This window comes from Arachis stenosperma, chromosome 6 (assembly GCF_014773155.1).
Source record: "Arachis stenosperma cultivar V10309 chromosome 6, arast.V10309.gnm1.PFL2, whole genome shotgun sequence".
Classification (NCBI taxonomy): Eukaryota; Viridiplantae; Streptophyta; class Magnoliopsida; order Fabales; family Fabaceae; genus Arachis; species Arachis stenosperma.
The window spans coordinates 71396361-71420801 of NC_080382.1; the positions used below are offsets into that span (position 1 = coordinate 71396361).

Genomic DNA, 24441 nt, shown 5'->3' on the forward strand with positions numbered 1-24441 from the left:
GGAGGATTATATGTCACCATATCCAAACACCAAAACCCAGATTCTACTCAAGTATGATAAAGGATTTCAAGCATGGTTTTATGATTCCTCTTCCAAGGTTCCCATAAAACCCAAATACATTCAATCTCTTTTCCAAGATAATTGAATGCTAGAATGAAGAACGAAATCCCTTCTAGTAAATCAAAAAGAGATGAGGAGAAGAAGAAGAATAAAAACAATCAATCCATTGAAAAATAATAGAGCTCTCTTTTCCAATGGAAAGAGTTAGTGATTCATAACTAAAAGATATTTGCAAAAGTAAGAAAGAAAAGAAAGGAAGCTGATGGTGAACAGAGAGGGTCCGAAGACTTCCCCCCCATCCAGCATGACTAATTCTATGAAACTAAGGCCTTTATATAGGCTCTCCTAAATTACAAACTTAAATGAAATTAAAAGCAAATTACAATGAAATGAAAATAAGCTATTCTAGATGCTTCTTGTGGCCTTGATTGGTTGAAAATTGTAGCTTGAATGAGAGTTGAAGTGGGCTTGGTTGAAGGTTGGGGGCTGCATGAAGAAGTTGGCGTGTGGTTCCAAGTGCCACTCCCACTTGATTTTGCCCTTTGGAGTATGACCCACTTTACAACGCTGAATTGATGGAGTTAGTTAGACATTAAAATGAATGTCCACTATAAAGTATTATATATGGTTTGAAAGCTCTAGATGTCAGCTTTCCAACGCTATTAGAATCAACTCATTTGGACTTCTGTAGCTCAAGTTATGCTCATTTGAAGGTGACTAGGTCAGTCTGTCAGGTAGCCCGGCATGGCACGCTCACTTTTGGCGTGCCACGCCCCATATGTTGTGAAACTGGCATGCCACGCCCAAAACTGGCATGCCACACCTTCAATGATGCACCAAAATCTCTTCTCTGTTCATTTAAACTGGCGTGCCACGCCCTAGACTCCAAGTGGCACGCCCATTATGAAAATAAAGCTGGCATGCCACGTCTTCGATATCAAGTGGCATGCCCAGGTTTTGCACCGCTGAAATAATGGCCTTTTTCACCTCCAGTTTTAACGTCCATTGTAACAGCCCATACCACCTACTAGCACGATATTGTCCGCTTTGGCACACAATGCCTCACGGTATTGCCTTTGACGATAGGGATGATAGCCAAAGCCCCCCACACTCACTCCTCAAAACGCGTCATGCTAGGAAGATGTATCCACACCCTTATAAGGCATGCTTCGTTCCCCTCCCCAACCGATGTGGGCCTTACAATCCACCTCCCTAAGGGAGCCCAGCGCCCTCGCTGGCACATCGATCCGGGTTCTGGCTCTGATAATATCTGTAACAGCCCAGACCACCCGCTAGCACGATATTGTCCGCTTTAACACACAAGGCCTCACGATTTTGCCTTTGACGATAGGGATGATAGCCAAAGCCCCCCACACTCACTCGTCAAAATGCGTCATGCTAGGGAGAGATATCCACACCCTTATAAGGCATGCTTCGTTCCCCTCCCCAACCGATGTGGGCCTTACAATCCACCCCTCTAAGGGAGCCCAGCCCCCTCGCTGGCACATCGATCCGGGTTCTGGCTCTGATACCATCTGTAACACTCCAGACCACCCGCTAGCATGATATTGTCCGCTTTGGCACATAAGGCCTCACGGTTTTACCTTTGACGATAGGGATGATAGCCAAACCCCCCCACACTCACTCGTCAAAACGCGTCATGCTAGGGAGAGGTATCCACACCCTTATAAGGCATGCATCGTTCCCCTCCCCAACCGATGTGGGCTTTACATCTATCATAAAGTGTTATATATCGTTGGAAAGCTCTTGATGTCAGCTTTCTAACGCCACCATGATCACCTCATTTGAACCTCTACAACTCAAGTTATGTTTCTTTGAAGATGAAGAGGTCAGGCTGATAACTTTGCAGTGACATGTTTTTCTTCTTGTGTTTTTGAGGTCAATATCTTCCTCAATTCCAGTTTCCATTATAAAGTGTTATATATGGTTGGAAAGATCTGAATGTCTAGGTTTTAATGGCACTGAAATCACTTCTTTTAGAGTTGTGTAGCTTAAGATAGCTTCATTTAAATGAGAGGCAGTCAGGCTGGCATATGCCCCGGCGTGCCACGCCCAATGCTTGGCGTGCCACGCCCATAGTCGGGCTCAAAATCACTCCTCTGTAAGTTAAGCCTGGCGTGCCATGCCCATATCACCAAGTGGCACACCTTCTTTGAGACTTGGCTTCACAAACTTGGCGTGCCACGCCCATAGCACCAAGTGGCACGCCTAAGTCACAATTAAGGTTGGCGTGCCACGCCTTCGACATCAAGTGGCACGCCCATGTTAAACTCTTCAATCTCTCTTGCTGGAATGTTTGCTTGGCATGCCACGCCCAGAACACCAAGTGGCACGCCCATTTATGAGAATAGGCTTCAAAAGCTTGGCGTGCCACGCCCAGATTCCAAGTGGCACGCCCATTGTGTTTTTCCTCCTTTTTATTGCTCTTTTCACCTAAAATTCAGCACAAACCCATTTCAAAGCAATGCACCATAATATATATCATTTGATTCATAAAATTGCATTGATTCAATGAGATTATGCTCTTTTTATGGCCCTTTTAGATAAGAAAAAGGGTACATGATGTGAAGTCATCAGCAAGCTTTCTCATCATTGAGAAGGGCATCAAGTTGATGCTAGCACCTAGATCGCAGAGAGCTTTCTCTAATGTCATCTTGCCTATGATGCATGAAACTACAAAACTCCCTGGATCTTTAAGCTTTGGTGGAATACCCCTTTGAATTACTGCACTACATTCTTCAGTGAGCATGACGGTTTCCTTCTCATGCCAGCTCCTCTTTTTGTTGATGAACTCTTTTAAGAACTTTGCAAACAGAGGCATCTACTCTAATGCTTCAGCAAGTGGGATATTAATCTCCAGCTTCTTGAAGACCTCAAGGAACTTGGAGAATTATTGGTCCTTGAGCTCTTTTTGTAGCCTTTGAGGATATGGCAAACGAGGTGTGTATGCCTTCACCACCTTCCTTTGTTCTTGTGATGATTCCTCCATTACTTGCTTCCCTTTCCTTGAAGCTTGTAGATGCTCATCTTTCTCTTTAAGCTTCTCCTGTTCTTGCTTGTCTTTCTTTTTGTTGTTGGCTTCATCTTTCTCACTACTAGCCTTTTCATTCTCCATAAGCTTCTTGTTAGTTTCTTTGTCTTTCACCAAGGTTCTTCCACTCCTTAACTGGATGGCTTTGCATTCCTCTTTGGGGTTTGAAATGGTATCACTTGGGAGTGAGCTGGCTAGTCTCTCAATCACTGCTTGCCTGGACAATTGACCAATTTGCCTTTCTAAGTTTCTCATTGAGGCTTCATGATTGTTGCTGGTCATCTCCTGATGTTTCATCATTTTTTCCATCAGTATCTCCAAGTTTGAGATCCTTTGAGAATCTTGTGGTATCTGTGGCTGATTGTGGGATATTGAGGGTGGATGATAGTTGTTTTGGTTAGTGGCTGGGTTATTGGGTAGATAGTAGTTGGGTTGGGATTGGTTATTTTGTGGTTTTCTATATGGGTTTTGGTTAGTTTGCTGATGGTTTTAATGGTTTGTGTTTCTTGAGTTGTTTTAGTTTGAGTTTCTCAGCCAAGATTGGTGGTTTTGATTGTCTCCCCACCTTAGATTGGGATGGTTTTTCCAAGAGGGGTTGTATGTGTCTCCATGAAATTCATTCTGGCTGGATCCTTGGTTGTGCATGTAGTTCACTTATTTTTGCTGCTGATCTTCTTGGTTTTCTTCATTTTGTCCCCATGTGGGTGATGGTTGGCTTGTATTCACTACTGCAGCTTGGAGGCCCTCAATCCTCTTGGCCATCATTTCCATCTGTTGTTGGATTTGTTGGTGCTCACCTTGTTTTAAGCTAGAATAGTGTCCACTCCTTCAAGCTCCAATACAACCTTTCTTTGGGCAGGTTGACGTTGCCTTTGATGACCATAGAAGTATTGGTTGTTTGTTACAGTGTCAATGAGATTTTGAGCCTCCTCAGCTGTCTTCGTGAGTTGTAGTGACCCTCCTGCTGAGTAGTCTAGTGCCTCTTGAGCTCTCAATGTCAATCCTTCAAAGAAGTTTTGAAGTTTATCCCATTCATTGAACATATATGGTGGACACTTCCTAAGTAAAGCTTTGTATCTCTCCCATGCCTCGTACAATGACTCTCCATCCATCTGAGTGAATGTTTGGACCTCTGTTTTGAGTCTGATGATCCTTTGGGGAGGATAGAACTTGGCTAAGAACTTGTTCACTATATCTTCCCAATTGTTGATGCTATTTCTTGGAAATGACTCCAACCATTGAGTAGCTTTGTCTCTCAGGAAAAATGGAAACAGCAACAATTTGTAAATGTCAGGATGCACACCATTAGTTTTCACTGTGTCACAAATTCTCAGAAAAGTGGATAAGTGTTGGTTTGGATCTTCAACTGGCCTCTTCTATAGGAATAATTGTTTTGTACCAAAGTGATGTGTTGAGGCTTCAATTCAAAATTATTAGCATTGACATTGGGAGTAAGGATACTACTCCCACAGTGCCTTCGATTAGAAAAAGTGTAGGAGGCTAGAACCCTCCTTTGAGGCTGGCCATTATTGTTAGCCACTCCCTCTGGTGGATTAGGAGCATTTCTTGGTTTTCTTCCTCTGATTCCTCTCCACCAATAATTCCCTTTCCTCTAGCTTCTCTTATCAATCTTCTGAAAGTTCTTTCGTCAGTCTCACAGAAGGTAGAGACCTCTCTCCTTGCCTCTGACATACAACCAAAATAACAAGAAACATACAGAGCACTCTGTAGCTTGAGTGCAGTGAGAGTTAGTAGAGACAAAGTCTCAAATAGTTAGTGTGCTTATCAAAAATAAAGAAAAACAAAGAGAAAGTGCTTAATCTAGACCACCATCTTACTTAATCATTGTCAATCTAAATCAATCCCCGGCAAAGGTGCCAAAAACTTGATGAGGGAAAAGCGATTCCACACAAAACTCACCGGTAAGTGTACCGGGTCGCATCAAGTAGTAATTACTCACATGAGTAAGGTCGATCCCACAGAGACTAATGGATCGAGCAATTTTAGCTAGGTAGTTAGTTTAGTTAAGCAAACAGTTGATGATTTGAGTGAATTGTGATCAACAAAAGCTAAATTGCATGAAAATAACAGGGAGAAGGGAAATTGACAGAAGAGTAAAGTGCAGAAGAGTAAATTGCATGAAACATAAAGTGAAAGAAATAAAAGAGCTGAAACTTAAGGTGAAAGTAATGTAAATGATTGAAACTTAGATTGCAAGAAATGTTAATGGCTGAATCTTAAAGTGCAAGAAATCTAAATTACTGAATCTAAATTGCTAAGAAACTTACATTTCTTGAATACTAAAGGAATTTGGGAGCTGGGATTCAAAAGTGAACAAGAAAATCCAAAGTGTAGTAAATCAAAGAAGTGGAAGATGAAGTGAATCTGCAAAATATCTAAATAGAAATGGAAAATTGCTTGAAGAAATAAACAGAAAGAAGACTTAGCTTAATTGTGAAATCTAAAAAGAAATTGAATATCTAAGAGGAGCAATGAGATTAGAACACAGATCTAGATCTCAATTACACCCTTGATCAAGCAGAAAATAAATTACAGAAGAAATGTAAATAAAACAGCAAATAAAACTCGGATCCAATTCCTCAATTCTCATAATTATGCAGAAGAAGAACAAAGATGAATTTTAGATCAAGAATTGAAACAGAATTTCTTCAATCTCAATCCAAAATTCAAAACAAAAAGTAGAAGTTGCCAAAGCAAGAACAATCAGAAAAAAAAACTAGATCTCGATCATAATTCCCAAATTCAAAGACAAAATGAAAACTGAAAATGACCTAAAGGTAATTAAAAAAATGCTAAAAGGTAAAAGTAAAAGTAAAGTTGTGAAAAAAAGGTCCTTTACAAATCAAACTAACTCCATTTAGTACACTTTCTATTTTTGATTTTCAGAACTTGGAGTGGGCTTTTGAAATTGGTGAAGAAGTGGATCCAAGATGGCTTTTTAATTGAAAAAGTCAACCAAGGCCACCTCCAGTGGAGCGCTCAGTTAAGTAAGGAAACGTAGTGCTCCTTTGCCTTGTCCCAGGCTCGTGCCAAGCCTTTGGTTGTAGTGCTAGGTTAGTGAATTGAGCGTAGCACTGATAAACCCATATTTCATGGTTTATCTTGTGCTCAATTGAGTGATTTTTATCAACTCTTTACCCACTTATTCATACTATTTGCATGGTTTTACATTTGCCTTCCTAATTATGTGCTTTGATTGAAAACATGCTTCTTTGGCCTTAAATTCCCTATGTTTAATCCTCTCTTATGACCATTAGATGCCTTGATATGTGTGTTAAGTGTTTTCAGAGATTACAAGGCAGGAATGGCTTAGAGGATGGAAAGGAAGCATGCAAAAGTGGAAGGAATACAAGAAGTTGGAGAAACTGCTAAGCTGTCCAGCCTGACCTCTTCGCACTCAAACAGCGATAACTTTAGCTACAGAGGTCCAAATGACGCGGTTCTAGTTGCGTTGGAAAGCTAACGTCTGGGGCTTCAATTTGATATATAATATGCCATAGTGGCTCTGACGCTAGGCGACGCGACCGCGTGATCCATGCGGCCGCGTCGCAAGTGACGAAAATCAGCGAAGTTAAATTCGCAACCAGCGAATTCTGGGCTGTTTCTGACCCAGTTCTCGGCCCAGAAAACACAGATTAGAGGCTATAAAGTGGGGGAATGCATCCATTCATTATCATACTTTTTATAATTCACTTTTTATGTTTTAGATGTAGTTTTAGAGAGAGAGGTTCTCTCCCCTCTCTCTCTTAGGATTAGGACTTCTCTTAGTTTTAGGAGTGACTCTCAATCCCAGGTTCTTTATTTTTATTTATTTTCAATGTTCCATGTTTAGATTGATTTTCTTAATTAATGTTATTTGAGATATTTCAGATTGATGATTGCTGTCTTTTATTGATATAAATAATTTGGATTTTCCTGTTGCCCAATTGGCTTATGAATATTTTCCATGTTAGATTTTACTGCTTTGAATGAATTGAAGGTATTTCAGATATTTATAATTTTAATTTAGCTTTTTACATTCTTGGCTTTGGTTAAATAACTGGTGACTCTTGAGTTATCAAACTCATTGTTAATTGAAAATTGGAATTCATCCACTTAACTTACCTTCATAGTTAGAGGTTAACAAAGTGGAAGAAAAATCCAATTCTCATTACAATTGATAAGGATAACCAGGATAGGACCTCCAGTTCCCATATCTTGCCAAGAGTTTATTTTACAGTTATTTATTTATTTTTATTGCTTTAAAAATATATCTGTGACCACTGCCCAACTAACCTTTTACCTTAATCCAAAACCCCAAACACACTTTATCATAACCAATAATAAGAACATACCTCCCTACAATTCCTTGAGAAGATGACCTGAGGTTTGAATACTCGGTTAACAATTTTTAAAGGGGTTTGTTACTTGTGATAACCAAAACATTTGTACGAAGGGATTTTGTCGGTTTAGAGACTATATCTACAACACGACTGTTTTTATGACATTCTTTACTGGCAAAAATCATAACGTCAAAATGGCGCCGTTGCCGGGGAATTGCAAACGTGTGCCTTATTATTGGTTATTGTAAATATTTTTCAAAAAATAAAAAAAATAAAAAATAAAAAATATATTTATCTTCTTTAAAATCTTATCTTTTTCAAAATATTTTCTTTTTGTTGATTTTTATTTTTATTTTATCTCTCTACTATGAACTCTCACCCCTTTGGCTATGAGTCTGGTTACAATAATGTTGCAGGAAGAAGAAATTACAATGAGAACAGGCATCAAGGTTGGAACAATCAAAGATGGGAGGAGCCACAAGGATTTGATCAACCTTCATGGCAACAACCACCTCCAATGGACTATCAACAACCACCACCATATGCCTATGAACCCTTTCCTCAACATAACTTTGGACCACCACACTCACAAGCCCCTTTCCGCCATTCACCTCCATATGACCCTAACCCTCAACCACCATACCAACCACCTTATGAGCCATATGAACCATATATAGAACCACCCCAATTCCAACCCAATTACTCACAAAAACCACCACTTCAATATTCACCATCTCCATATCCATCAATCCAAGAGCATTATGATCCTACTTATGAAAATCGAGTGCATCAAGAGGCAAGGGATCGTCTCAAGGAAACCATGGATCGATTTCAGGCAACCACTCAACAACTGGGGCAAGTATTAATTCAATGGGCTTCTAGACGCTTAAATACACAAGGATCAGCCACAGCTCCATGTGGACAGTCTAGTGAAGAGCGTAGCATGAAGGAGATACCAGAAACCCCAGTAAACAAGACAGAGAATGAATTCGCACTAGAACAAGTAGAAGAAGCTGTCATTGTTCCAGAAGAAGAAGAAGTGGTTGAAGACTTAGGAGATGCAGAACCTCCATGGGAAAGTCAAGACATCGAGCCTCCTTCCAAGACGGTTGAAATTGATGCTGAAGAGGGTGTACAACCTCCAAAGCATATCATAGTTGAAGACTTGGAAGAGGTAGATCAAGAGATGGAGATTCAAGAAGAAGAAGCACAACCTCCCATGCCCTTGGAAAGCAATGAAGAGATGATTGAATTGGAAGAAAGCTACCAAGAGGAAGAGGTTGAAATTGAAGAAGCTTGCAAAGAGGTGGTAATTATCAGAGAAGAGCACAAGGGAGTGGAGCTTGCAATTTCATTAAAGACACCTCCCCCTAAGTCGCCTTCATCCTTCACAACATTCAAGTGGGTAAAATTCATATCACATAGCTTTCTAATTCCACTTGAATATGGGCTACTGGAGACGGATGGTCAACTTAGAGCTCTTTGTGACATTAAGAGTAAGCGGAAGATGGCCAGTGGTAAGAATTGTCCTGCAAGGTTCATTATGATTGGAAGCTTTAAGTTTAAACGCAATGGTTGGTATAGAGCTCAACTGAATGGGTCTAGGAAGCTGTTTGGTTGCTGCAGTGAGAATTCAGATCACCTTTCACCCGGCTGGAAAAGTGCAGATCAAGACAAAAACGGGTGTAAAGGTAAAGTTTGGGATCCTGGAATCTGTTCTGACATTTGTCACCCCGGGAGCCTAAGAATCTATTTGAAGCTTCGTAAGGGCTTTACGTGCTTAGTCTGGGATCCCGTAGGTTACCGGATATACAAACATTCGTGGGGATTCCTGGATCAGTACAAGCGTAAGCCACCATGACAGGAAGCTCATCAAATGTCCAACTTAAGGACTTTAACTAAAAGTGCTAGGTGGGAGACAACCCACCATGGTATGATCGTTTATCTTTATTTAGTTTTGTTTGTTTTCAAGTTTTATTTTATTTCTTATATTGAACCTGGAATTTTGCATCTCATTCACATTAAGCATTGCATTCTGCATTCTGCATTTTTCAGATTATAAAAAAAAAAGAAAGCGAGCACGCGACGCGACCGCATCAACGACGCGTCCGCGTCGCAAGGAGAGAAGAGAAAAATAAAAACGAAAAGAGAGTCACGCTGGAGCGTGGCTGGAGGCGTGCCAGCGGCACAAATCGACCCACGCGATCGCGTCGCTGACGCGTCCACGTCACATGGGCATAATGGCCTCCCACGCGACCGCGTGAGCCACGCGGGCGTGTGCCTTGATTTTCGACATTAAAAAGGTGCATGGCCGAAAGTTGAGCTGGAATTGGGCTGGACCCGTGCTAGTAGCACAAGCCCTGCCACGCGAACGCGTCACCCACGCGTCCGCGTCATATTGGAAATAAGGCCACCCGCACGATCGCGTCGACCACGCGACCGCGTCACCCTGGATTTTGGCAATACTGACGTTTTGAACAGAGAGTTGTGCGGCCACGAGGCTGCACTCGCGCCACTAGCACAAATCGAGTCACGCGATCGCCTGCCCCACGCGTCCACGTCGCCCAACCTTATCGCGCACCACGCGACCTCGTCACCCACGCGACCGCGTCGCCAGCGTCGCACAACCTATCCAGATTAGTGCCAATTTTCTTATCTTTTCTCTTCTAATCCTAATTTCTTCCTTCTCTCTCCTTTCTCACTTTCTTTTTCTACTTCTCATTCTTTTTCACTTTCATTTTATTTTATTTAATTTATTTGCATACTTTCATTCATTGCATATTTTATTTTTCTAAAAGTTATTATTGGTGTTCAAATATTCTTATTCAACTGTTACATCTTTTCTGGTATTTTCTTGGTGCTTCATGACTTGTTTAATTCTGATTGAGTAATATTATTTAAATCAATGCCAATCTTTTATACCTATATTACTTTTGCATTGACATGAATTTATATTATCTCTCCTTACCCACACTCTCTTCCCTATTGTTGCAACTTTTTGCACTCTTGATTTGCCATGTCCTTTTATTATTTTCTCACTTGCATGTTGTAGCTACCATGTAATTGAGACCCTTATTTTTGGCATTAACCAACCCCTGTTTTATTTGTTTTCTATCTTTGCTTTGGGTTACTTTCCTTCCCTTTTTCTTTCAGGATGGCCACCAAGAAGAGACCGGAAGACGTTTACATGGGAGAGACAAACAAGTTCCTACGCACATTTCTTGATGAGAAAAGCATTAGTTGGAGCAACCCGTCCACCTGCACATCTCAGCATGCACCGAGGACGGTGCAATCTTTAAGTGTGGGGAGGTTGATACCGATCTCCATGGGTTAGTACTTTCTTGTCTCAACACCAATGTTTAAATTTTCTTTGTAGATTAGTTGTTGCATTTGCATGTTTAATTGTTTTTGTGCATATTTTACCACTTGGTTAAAGTAATATTTTCTTTTTCAAGAAACCTTTTAGAAAATTTCACTAATTTGAATAAAATTTAATGTTACACTTGTTTGAAGAGATATTATACTGGAACATGGTTTAGAACTCGAACACACAAAACCAGTGAGATTTTTGAGCCTATTTGAATTGGTTGCATTTTATCAACCAAAAATTTTGTTTTAGTGTGTATTTTTCTCTCTAAAATTGTGATCTTTGTCTTGCTTAATTCTATATTTCCATAATTTGATGTATGCATGAACTTATATGATTGAGGCCTTTATTTCACTTAGCTTACATACCCATATGGCCTTACCTTTCATTATCCCTTGCAAACCAATGTTGAGCCTATTTTACCCCTTTGTTCTTTACTTTAGCACATCATTAACTCTAAGCGAAAAACAATAATGTCCTTAATTTGAATCCTTGGTTAGCTTAGACTAGTGAGAATGCTTATGAATTAAGTGTGGGAAAAGTGGGTTTGGAAACATTTGGTTTGAGAATTGAGTATGTTAGAATTTTCTAAAAATGTGAAAGAATGTTGAGAATATGTTCATGCATTCAATACTTTAATCATATGCATTGAAAAAAAAAAAGAAAAAAATAAAGGAGAGAAAGAAAAGAAAAAGAGCAAATAATAAAAGGGGACAAAATGCCCCAAAGTAAGTGAAAGCAATGCATATGAGTTATACTTGAAATTAGAATGCATGAATATGTGGAAAACATGGTTAATGGATGGTTAGATGTTGTGATTACATGGATTGTTTAAGTTAGGTGGGAAAGTTTAAGTTAATTAAGGATTCAAGATTTTAGTCCACTTGGCCAAATACAATCCTACCTTGACCCTAACCCCATTACAACCCTTAAAAGACCTCTTGATATGTGTATTTATGCATTAAATTCATGTTGATTGTTAGATGAAGAGCAAGCCTTAGAAAGCAAGGTTAGTAGAGAATTGAGAGAATCGAACCTTAAACACTTGAGTGATTAGAGTGTATACACTACCAGTGAGGGTTCGATGCTCAATTCCTTGTTCCCTGCTTTCATAAGCTATTTTCTTCTACAAGTCTATTTGTGCTTCATTTTTATGATTTGAATTAGTGAAATCTAGTTCATATTTGTTCTTGAAAGATTTGTTTATTTTTAACCAAGTAGGTAGAAACATCTTAGCATGTAGTTATTCATAGGTTGCATTGCATACTCTCTATCATTCCTCTTCATCTTTATAGTTTCTCTTGAGCTTAGCATGAGGACATGCTTATGTTTAAGTGTGGGGAGGTTGATAAACCCATATTTCATGGTTTATCTTGTGCTCAATGGAGTGGTTTTTATCAACTCTTTACCCACTTATTCATACTATTTGCATGGTTTTACATTTGCCTTCCTAATTATGTGCTTTGATTGAAAACATGCTTCTTTGGCCTTAAATTCCCTATGTTTAATCCTCTCTTATTACCATTAGATGCCTTGATATGTGTGTTAAGTGTTTTCAGAGATTACAAGGCAGGAATGGCTCAGAGGATGGAAAGGAAGCATGCAAAAGTGGAAGGAATACAAGAAGTTGGAGAAACTGCTAAGCTGTCCAGCCTGACCTCTTCGCACTCAAACAGTGATAACTTTAGCTACAGAGGTCCAAACGACGCGGTTCCAGTTGTGTTGGAAAGTTAACGTCTGGGGCTTCGATTTGATATATAATATGCCATAGTGGCCCTGACGCTAGGCGACGCGACCGCGTGATCTATGCGGCCGCATCGCAAGTGACGAAAATCAGCGAAGTTAAATTCGCAACCAGCGAATTCTGGGCTGTTTCTGACCCAGTTCTCGGCCCAGAAAACACAGATTAGAGGCTATAAAGTGGGAGAATACATCCATTCATTATCATGCTTTTTATAATTCACTTTTTATGTTTTAGATGTAGTTTTAGAGAGAGAGAGGTTTTCTCCTCTCTCTCTCTTAGGATTAGGACTTCTCTTAGTTTCAGGAGTGACTCTCAATCCCAGGTTCTTTATTTTTATTTATTTTCAATGTTTCATGTTTAGATTGATTTTCTTAATTAATGTTATTTGAGATATTTCAGATTGATGATTGCTGTCTTTTATTGATATAAATAATTTGGATTTTCCTGTTGCCCAATTGGCTTATGAATATTTTCCATGTTAGATTTTACTGCTTTGAATGAATTGAAGGTATTTCAGATATTTATAATTTTAATTTAGCTTTTTACATTCTTGGCTTTGGTTAAATAACTGGTGACTCTTGAGTTATCAAACTCATTGTTAATTGAAAATTGGAATTCATCCACTTAACTTACCTTCATAGTTAGAGGTTAACAAAGTGGAAGAAAAATCTAATTCTCATTACAATTGATAAGGATAACCAGGATAGGACCTCCAGTTCCCATATCTTGCCAAGAGTTTATTTTACAGTTATTTATTTATTTTTATTGCTTTAAAAATATATCTGTGACCACTGCCCAACTAACCTTTTACCTTAATCCAAAACCCCAAACACACTTTTTCATAACCAATAATAAGAACATACCTCCCTGCAATTCCTTGAGAAGACGACCCGAGGTTTGAATACTCGGTTAACAATTTTTAAAGGGGTTTGTTACTTGTGACAACCAAAATGTTTGTACGAAGGGATTTTTGTCGGTTTAGAGACTATATCTACAACGCGACTGTTTTTATGACATTCTTTACTGGCAAAAATCATAACGTCAAGCACCCTTTGCCTTGGAGTGAGGCTCCCTTTTCGAATCTTGCTGGCTTCATTTGCTAGCAATTTCCTTGTGAAGCATAGCGCTCGGTTAAGAGCTTCAACGTAGCGCTACATGCTTTGGATTGAGGCTCCCACTTTTGAGCCTTGGCTGTCCCCTTTATGCCAAATTTCTTGTAGAAAAGTAGCGCTTAGTTAACTGAATTAACGTAGCGCCCTTTCTATTCCTTGTGTGCACTTCTCTTGGTTCCCATTTCGAACCTGGCTGGCTTCACTTCTTGATATCGTGCCTTGCTTTTATTTTTGATGGGCCACAATGAAGTGAAACAAGTTAACGTAGCGCTCTCTCCAATTGAGCGCTGGGCTTGTTAAATTGGCATCCTTGTACTACTTCGTTTGGAAACTTAACGTAGCGCCCTTGCCTTTGCTTTGGTGCTTCTTCCTCTAGGGCTCAATTAGAGAGCGCTGCGCTCATTATTTGAGCACTGGCCCTTGCCCCTTTGATGCGCAACACTTTAATGTCTTGGGTCACGCTTTTCAAAGCATGGCCTAAGGTCCAAAGCGTGCTCTAAGGTTCCTCTTTCCTTTTTTCCATCATTTCTTCACCTACAAGTAATCAAAACAACCAATCAAAGCATCACCAAATTCACAAGATCTCTAAATCATTCAAAAACCAACTAATTCTAGCTTAAACCTTACGATTTTGTGTCAAATAAATGATGGTTGATTGAATTGACATAACCATGCAAATCCACTCCAAATCACTTACTTGTAATGCAAGAAAGTGCATAAAACCTAATGAAACAAGTGAAAAATACCTGAAAAGCTAGCATCAGATGACTTGTCATCATCCCTCAATTCCAATATTTGCCTCCTAAACCTGAAATCACTTAACAAACACATGAAGGTATCGAATAGAATCAAGGTGAATTAAATTTAGCTATTTTAAGACCTAAAAAGCATGTTTTTACTCTTAAGCACAATTAAATGAGAATTTACAAAACCATGCTATTCTAGTGAATAAATAGGAGAAAAGTTGACAAAACCCTCTAAATTCAACATAAGATAAACCCTAAAAATGGGGTTTATCAACCTCCCCACACTTAAACCATAGCATGTCCTCATGCTAAACCAAGAATGAAAAAAGGGGTATGACATTTATTCAATGCAACCTATCTACATGCATCCTATCTAAATGAATGCAACTAAATGCAAAATGATTCTACCTACTTGGTTAAAAATAAATCAATCCTCCAGGAGCATGTATAAACAGGTAGCGCTAAGGTCATATGACGATTCATGAATCCTACCAATTCAAGTATAAAAATGAAGTTCAAATAGACTTGCAAGAAGAACGCTCTTGAAAGCTGGGAATCAAGGAATTGAGCATCGAACCCTCACCGGAAGTGTTTGCATTATAGTTGCTCAAGTGTATGGGGTCGATTCTCTCAATTCTCCCCTAATCATGCTTTCCAAGATTTGTTTTTCATCTAACAATCAACAATTGTTCAATGCATGCATACATTCATCATGAGGTCTTTCCATAGGCTGTAATGGGGCTAGGGTCAAGGTAGTGTTATATATATGGTTAAGTGGACTAGAATTTGAATTTTTGATTAACCTAGACTTTTCCACCTAACCTATATAACAACCTATACAAATTCAAAGCTAACCTAACTACCCATTCTTCACTTTTTCACATACTCATGTATTTTCCTTTCATTTCACCACACTTATGCATTGATTCTCGTTGGGCTTTATTTTGGGGCATTTTTGTCCCCTTTGTTATTGTTTTTCTTCTTTTTCTTTTTCTTTTCATTTTTTTCTTTTCTATATATATTTTTTCTTCTCTTTTTCTTTTTCTTTTTATTTTTCTCATTTTTCTTTCTTTCAAGCTTTGTACAAGAATATCAATGCATAAGGTCTATTATTTGGTTAATACATGGGCATGTACCCAATTCCCAAATGTAGAAATACAAAACATATTTTTATCCCAACCAATGTTCCCAAATCTCCCCAAACTTGAATAATAAACACTCTCACTAGCTAGCCTAAGCCAATCAAAGATTCAAACAAGGGACTTTTATTGTTTTATGCTTTGGGCTTGTAATGTGCTAAAATAAAGAACAATTGGGTTAAGTGTAGGCTCAAAATTGGTTACAATGGAAGGTAAAAGGTAGGCTATTTGGGTAAGTAAGCTAAAGAAATAATAGCCTCAATCATATAAGTGCATGAATACAAGGAATAATGGACATAAAGAATCAAACAAATCAAAGATTACAATCATAGGAAGAGAACAATTACACACAAGAAGGAAAATAAGTGGTTATAAGATGTAACCACGCAATCAGACTCAAATCTCACATGCTTGTGTTCTTAGCTCAAAACCATGTTCCAAAATAAATTCTTTCAAGCAAGTTCAACAAAATATTTTATTTCAAATTGGTAGGGTGCCCTAAAAATAGTTTCTTGGGAAAGAAATCATCACCCTAACCAAGTAGTCCTAATAAGAAAGAAGTGGTAAAAATATGTACACATTCTAACTAACATGCAACCTATCATGCAATACAACAACTGGCGAACATTGGTGTTGAAAAGAGAAATTGTTACCCATGGAGATCGGTCAAATGACCTCCCCACACTTGAAGATTGCACCGTCCTCGGTGCATGCAAAGAAGAGCAAGGTGGACGGGTTGAAACAACTGATGAGCTTTCTTCAAAAGGTTGTGCAGATGACTTGTTTGTCTCCCCATTTAGAAACTTTTCCTTTTCTTCTTTTAGTGGCCAACCTAAAAGGAGGGAAAAAGAAAGAAAATTAAGCCTATAACAAAGATATCAAAGCAAATAGAACGTAGGCGGGGGCTAATGCCGAATAAAAGGATGGTCCTCACTACATGTTAGCTACGCATGTAAGGGAGAAAGCAATATAGGCAAAGGGCATATCAACTGATACTTGATGTAAGAGTAAAGTCAAAGCATGAAGAGCATATTGAGCATCAAGTTCAAACAAGAATTGATACGAACAAGATCAGTGATAAGCATGAAAGCATTTGGTCTCATCCTAACTCAATGATAATGAAGTGCAAAAACAAAGAATAATGAATTAGGAAGGACTAAGCACTAATCTTTTGTGTGGAAAAAATATGACCATTAATGCTAACCAAGTCACGAAGCACCAAAACAATGCAAGAAATTCTCAACAATTGAGTATAAGAATTGAATACCATTATTAAAAAAATTAGAAAAGAAAATAAGAACAAGCTATAAAAACAAAATGAAAATGTAATGAATAAAAGTATGCAAATGCAATAAACAAAAGAAAATGGAAGATGATAAAAATAACTCTTTTTTTTTAACTAAAGGTAAAGACTAAAGTGAGAAAGGGAGAGGGGAGAAGAAGAAGGGTAGAAAGGAAGAAGAAGGAAAGAAATGGAAAGAAGAGGAGAAAAGAAGGTGGGTGGAATAAGGCGATCCACGCGTACGCGTGGTGTACGCGTGCGCAAGAGTGGTGTCCGAGAGGATCGACGCGTACGCGTCCTTCACGCTTACGCGTGAATTGGTTTGTGCGAGAGGCACAAAAGTCACGTGATATAGGCACAACTCTCGGGTTGATGTATGGAGGGATGAAAGTTCTTGATCCACGCGTACGCCTAAAGCACGCGTGCGCGTGGATGGGCGAAAATGTGCGGGGCACGTATACGCGTCATGTATGCGTACGCATGTGTTGGTGCTCTGTTTTTCAAAAGTTTCTATGTTTTTGCACCAATCCAAGCATTCCAAACCACCAAACAGCTACCAAAACACCATAAAACCTTATTTAACATACTAAACTACTAATTAAACTCAACAAACCAAACAAAACATGAAATTAAACTAATTTTACCAACATATGTAAAAGAGAAAAAAGAAAGATTTTACCATGGTGGTGTGTCTCCCACCTAGCACTTTTGTTTATTGTCCTTAAGTTAGACTTATGGGGAGCTCCTCATCAAGGTGGCTTGTGCTTGTACATATCTTGGAACTCCCACCAATGCTTGGCTCTCCATTGTGCCCCAAAATTTTTCATGATTTACACCAAGTCTTGATGGAGTTCTTCACAATCTTAGGGCTCCCAAAGTCGATCCTCTTCTTGTAATCCGGGATCCCACACTTTATTTGCACACCTATCTTGAAATTGATCATCATTAATCCATCCGGGTGGTAAGTAAGAGGAATTCTCAAGGTAATACCAAACTCTCCTTTTAGACCCATTTAATTGAGCTTTATTCTAACCTTTATATTTTATCCTTGACGCATCCGCCATAATGAGCCTTGATTTACAACGCCAACCACGAAACATCTTTCTCTTATGCTTCATCCCACAAAGCATCCTAAGTTGACCATCCGTTTCAAGCAAGCCATACTCGAGTGGGATAATAAAGCTAATAGAGATGAGTTTTATCCACTCAAATGAAGGAGTAGATGATAACCTAGGTAAAGAAGCTTCCAATGAGCTTGACAAAGCACATTCAATTCCCATCCTCCTTTGTCTAAGGACCTTCACCTCCTCATAAGATCTTTTAATTTCAATTCTTTATTCATCAATTTTATCTAACTTCTTTCTCTTACTCAAATCATAAATGGGAGGATGAGACAAATGTACCTCTACATTTCTTTCAATTTCACCAGGAGAAGGTTCTTCACGTTCAAAGGATTCACCATAAAGATTTGATGCTTGATCTTCATTGCTATAGGAACTCAATTCTTGCTCTATCTCATCCAATTCTTCATATGGAGTATGCCTTGGAGGTTGTGCACTTTCCTCCTCAACATCAAATTCAATCTTCTTGGAGGGGTTTTCTTCAATTCTATGTTCCCATGGAGGTTCCGCATCTCCTAAGTCTTCAACCACTTGCAAGTCTCTTCATTTGATTCTCCACATGTAGCCATGAGAGTGCTTTGAGGGTTCAAGCATTACGAGGTTAATTGGTTCACCACCTCATCCAAGGCGGCCGTGAAGTTTTGTACATCCCTTTTCACCTCCTCTTGTCCTTGAAGTAGCAAGGTGAGAGACTCATCATCTATTAGAGCTTGGGGAGAATAAAAGGGTTTATTGTTTTGGAGAAAGGGTTCATAATAGGAAGGTGGTTCTTCTTAGTGGGATTGTGGCGGTTTAAAACTCTCCACTTTTTCCACTTGTTGCACAACACACTCCATGGTTACTCGAAATTGATCCAATGCTTCCTTGAGGTGATCCCTTGACTCTTGTTCCACTTGGATAACATGATTAGGATCATATGGCTCTTGGATCGATGGACATTAATATTTCTCCATGGAAGGTTGTGGTGGAAGGTAGAATTCATCTTGTGGTTGAAGATTTTTATACAGTGGAGGTGGTTCATCTTGGTAATAGTATGGAGAGGGTGGCTCTTGGAAGGGTTGATGTTGTGGTGGTTCTATATATGGTTCATATTGCTCAAAAGGTGGTTAGTGTGGTGGGTATGGATTGGGGTCATATGGAGGTATTTGGCAAAATGAGGCTTGTGAGTATGGTTGAGGATTATGTTGAGGATAAGGTTCATAAGCATATGGTGGGGCTTGTTGGTAACCACAAGGGGGTCCATCATAGCTATTGGATTGATATGCATTAGGAGTGGAATTATACCTATAAGAAACTAGAGGAGGTTGTTGCCAAGAAGGTTGTCCATAAGCTTGAGGCTCCTTCCACCTTTGATTGTTCCATCCTTGATGCATATCCTCATTGTAATCTTCGCTTCCTACAACATAGTTGTAACCAAACTTATAGCCAAAAGGATGAGAGTTCATGATAGCAAAGACAAAAACAAATGCACAAAAACAAGGAGATAAAATCCAACTACCAACTCAAACAAGCAAATCAACAAAAGAGCAAACTATTCACAATATTAACATATGTACAATAACCAATAACAAGTGCACATTTGCAATTCCCCGGCAACGGCGCCATTTTGATGATTGGACTTTTGGGTGGTGTAAAATTTCCCAAATGAATTCTCGTTGTATGTATAGCTTCTAAACCAACAATAATCTTTTCATACAAAAGATTGTTTGTCACAAGTACAAACCCCTAAAATTAATAAACCGAAGTATTTAAACCTCGGGTCGTTCTCTCTAGGAATTGCAATAAAGTGTTTTTGTTATTGGTTATGAGTTGTATATTTTGGGGTTTTGGATGTGAAACATGAAATGTAAATGGTAATGAAAATCAAATGATAAAACGGTCTTGGCAAAGTTTGGTGGTCAAGGATTTCTATCCTTATCACTCTAATCTCATCATGATAATTGTAAAGATCAATCTCATTAAATCATCCTCTAACTAGTAAAGGAGAGCCAAATGAGCTATATCAATCCAAGTACATAAGTCCTAGCTATTCACTAATTGGATTAATAAAAGCTAGAGTCAATGGCTACCAATCATCAATCACTTGGTCATTAGTGACTCAAGAATTCCTAATTTACCATCTCAAGCCAAGAACATAAGATTCTACCCTAACATCCTTCCAAGCATTTTATCAAATACTTGGAAGGTATAAAAAGAAAACATAGTAAATCAACAACAAGAATGAATTCTAATAACAAGTAGATGCAAAGAATTAATAATGCCAATTAAAGAAAATACAATTAACATGAATTACCTCAAATTGCATTAAGAGAAAATAAGAAGAACAAGAGTAGATCAACTTACAAAGTAAGGGGAGGAAATGAAGGAAATTACAACAAGAGAATAGAAGAACAAGATGTAGAAACGTAGAATTGAAAGGTAGAAGTAGATGAAAGCAAGGATTAAAACCTAGATCTAAGAAATTCTAACTAAACCTAATCCTAATTCTAGAGAGAAGAGACATCTTCTCTCTCTAGAAACTAACTCTAAAACTAGATCTAAAACTAACTAATTGGTAATTAACTTCCTCATTCCCCTTCAATCCTTGGGTTAAATAGCATCAGAAATGAGTTGGATTGGGCCCAAAATACTTCAGAAATCGCTGGCCACGAGTTGCTTTTAAGTGAGTCACGTGCAGAATTGATGCGTATGTGTATGTTTCTAAACGCATTGCAGCTATGACAAATCTTATATCATTTTGAAGCCCTGGATGCTAGCTTTTTAATGCAACTGAAACCATCTCATTTGGACCTCTGTAGCTCAAGTTGTGATGGATTAAGTGTGAAGAGGTCGGGCTTGACAGCTTTGCAATTCCTTCATTTTTTCATGAGTTCTCCATTTTTACATGTTTTTTCTTCATTCCCTCAATTCCAATCTTTGCCTCATAAACCTGAAATCACTTAACAAACATATCAAGGCATCTAATGGAATCAAGGTGAATTAAATTTAGCTATTTTAAGACCTAAAAAGCATGTTTTCACTCTCAAACACAATTAAAGGAGAATTTACAAAACCATGCTATTCTAGTGAATAAATGGGAGAAAAGTTGACAAAACCTTCTAAATTCAACAAAAGATAAACCCTAAAAATGGGGTTTATCATGCCTCCCAAAAAGTACTTCTTTAATGTCACTAGCTTGGTGGTTAGCTCCTTACGGAGATGGATAGGGGCTCAGAATTTTTCCCCTTACAGTGAACTTGTTGCCTGTGCTCTCATGGATAAGTTCGACATGTTCTGGAGACAAGATCCTGTTCACTGTGTGTGGAATGACTGGATTGTTGGTGAAGACAACTCTCATGCCAGGTAAGAGGCCTTCAGTGGGGATCTTTTTGTCCTTCCAGCCTTTAGGTACCTTCTTCTTAGTACCTTTATTCTCAATGCTTGATGGTGGCTGCCCAACACCAAACTTAGAATTGGTGTCTAGGGTCTCTATATAGTTCTGCACTGAGAGAGAGGATTGGAACACTAAGTGTTGCACAATTATCTTTCTTTTGTCAGAAGGAGTGTCAGGGCTAGGTATCTTGAATAAGATACAGTCCTCATGCAATTGCAGGACTTGCTCTCCCCTTGCTACATCAACGATGGCATTAGCAGTGGCTAGAAAAGTTCTTCCAAGGATGATAAATTCATCCTATTCTTCTCCAGTATCCAAGGTTATAAAATCTGCAGGGATGTAAAATTCTTCAACCTTTACAAAGACATCCTCTACCAGACCATATGCCTTTTTACACAGCTACTTGTGCGTACGTGATGAGCGGATAATTTATATGCTTTTTGGCATTGTTTTTAGGTAGTTTTTAGTATATAATTATTAGTTTTTATGTAAAAATCACATTTCTAGACTTTACTATGAGTTTGTGTGTTTTTCTGTGATTTCAGGTATTTTCTGGTTGAAATTGAGGGACCTGAGCAAAAATCTGATTCAGAGGCTGAAAAAGAACTGCAGATGCTGTTGGATTCTGAACTCCCTGCACTCGAAATAAATTTTCTGGAGCTATAGAAGCCCAATTGGTGCGCTCTCAATTGCGATGGAAATTCGACATCCTGGGCTTTTGAGCGATGTATAATACTTCATACTTTGTCTGAGATTTGATGGCCCAAACTGGCGTTCCAAGTCAGCATAAAAATTCTGGCGTAAAACACCCAAACTTGCACCAGAATTAGAGTTAAACGCCCAAACTGGCACCAAAACTAGTGTTTAACTCCAAGAAAAGCCTATGCACGTGAAAGCTTCAATGCTCAGCCCAAGCACACACCAAGTGGGCCCCAGAAGTGGATTTCTGCCTCATTTACTTATTTCTGTAAACCCTAGGCTACTAGTTCATTATAAATAGGACCTTTTACTATTGTATTTTCATCTTTTGATCATCTTTGATCTTGGGATCTGGTCTTTGAACCCTTTTTCGATTATTTTATGTTATTTGGGAGGCATGGCCATTTGGCCATGTTTGGACCTTCATCATTTATGTATTTTCAACGGTGGAGTTTCTACACCTGATAGATTAAGGTGTGGAGCTCTGCTGTTTCTCATGAATTAATGCAAAGTACTATTGTTCTTCTATTCAACTGAAGCTTATTCTTATTCTAATATATTCACTCGCACTTCAACCTGATGAATGTGATGATCCGTGACACTCATCATCATTCTCCTTTATGAACGCGTGGCTGACAACCACTTCCGTTCTACATGTAATAGCTTGAGTGTGTATCTCTTGGCCTCCTGGTTCACGATGCATGGTTTCCTTTCCTCACAATAGAGCCTTCCATTCCGTGCGATCAGAGTCTTCGTGGTATAAGCTAGAATCAATTGGCAGCATTCTTGAGATCCGGAAAGTCTAAACCTTGTCTGTGGTATTCCGAGTAGGATCCGGGATGGGATGACTGTGGCACGCTTCAAACTCGTGATTGTGGGGCGCAGTGACAGTGTGCAAAAAGATCAATGGATCTTATTCCTACACAATCGAGAACCGACAGATGATTAGCCATGCGGGAAACCGTAGAAGACCATTTTCACTGAGAGGATGGACGGTAGCCATTGACAACGGTGATCCCCCAACATACAGCTTGCCATGAAAGGGAGTACGTATGACTGGATGAAGGCAGTAGGAAAGCAGGGATTCAAAAGGAACACAGTATCTCCATACGCTTATCTGAAATTCCCACCAATGAATTACATAAGTATTTCTATCTTATTTTATGTTTTATTCATCTTTTAATTATCAAAACCTCATAACCATTTGAATCTGCCTGACTGAGATTTACAATATGACCATAGCTTGCTTCAAGTCGACAATCTCTGTGGGATCGACCCTTACTCACGTAAGTTATTACTTGGACGACCCAGTGCACTTGCTGGTCAGCTGCACGGAGATGTGAAGAACGTGTGTGAGATCACGATTTCGTGTATCAAGTTTTTGGCGCCGTTGCCGGGGATTATTCGAGTTTAGACAACTGATGGTTCATCTTTTTGCTTAGATTAGGTATTTTTTCTTTTTATTTTGTTCTTCAGAATTTTTAAGAATGAATTCTAGAGTTTCAGATGATGCTTTTATCATCACAGGAGCTAGTTGATTCCAATCAATTTGGCTGTTGTATGTAATGTCCTGCTGAAGCTTGGTTAACCATGTCTAATCCTTTTAGACTGAAGCTTTAGACTAACATTACATGATTCCTGGAATTCTTATTAAAAATTTTGAGTTTCTTATTTTCTGTTTCAAAATAATTTTCAAAAAAAAAATACAAAAAATTATAAAATCATAAAAACAAAAATATTTTTGTGTTTCTTGAGTCAAATTTTAAGTTTTGTGTTGCATGTTTCTCTTTTTCTTGCATTTTTTGAAAATATATGCATTGTGTTCTTCAATGATCTTCAAGTTGTTCTTGATGATTTTCTTTGTTTGATCTTTAAATTCTCTTGTTTTGTGTCTTTTGTTGCTTCTCATGTGCATTCTCAATTTGTTAGTGTCTCTAGTATGAAAATTTCTAAGTTTGGTGTCTTGCATGTCTTTCTTTTCTTAAAAATTTTCAAAAAATATGTTCTTGATGTTCATCTTGACATTCAAAGTGTTCTTGCATGCATTGTTTATTTGATCTTAGTTTTTCATGATTAGTTTCATTTTTTTATTTTTCTCTCTCATCATTAAAAATTCAAAAATTTTTCAAAATTATGTCTTTTCAAGTCAATAATAAAGAGAATTCAAGAATTAGAACATACAGCAGAGGAATTGATGACATGTCACCATGTCATGTTTTTCTATGCTTTTTCATACAAGAAATTTATGATTAGTGCTTAAATATTGCATTCTTTGGTGCTTAAATGGTACATTTCTTTGATCTTTTGATTTGATAAACTTTGTAGGAAATAAGAAGAAAAAGAAGCAAAAAGAGCACAAAATAAGCTAAAAAGAAGAAAAGAGGAATTTTGGGCACACTTTGA

The 24441-nt window shown here is 38.5% G+C and overlaps 1 protein-coding gene across 1 annotated transcript; it reads right to left on the bottom strand.

Moving 5' to 3' along the window:
- Positions 1-2971: 2971 nt before the first annotated feature.
- On the bottom strand, positions 2972-3421 carry LOC130934174 (uncharacterized). Its single transcript, XM_057863757.1, has one exon. The coding sequence runs from the start codon at positions 3419-3421 to the stop codon at positions 2972-2974; it is 450 nt and encodes a 149-aa protein (XP_057719740.1).
- Positions 3422-24441: the final 21020 nt, after the last annotated feature.

Coding starts and splice junctions, on each gene's coding strand:
- LOC130934174 (XM_057863757.1), bottom strand. CDS start 3,421: ATGGAAAAAATGATGAAACATCAGGAGATGACCAGCAACAATCATGAA.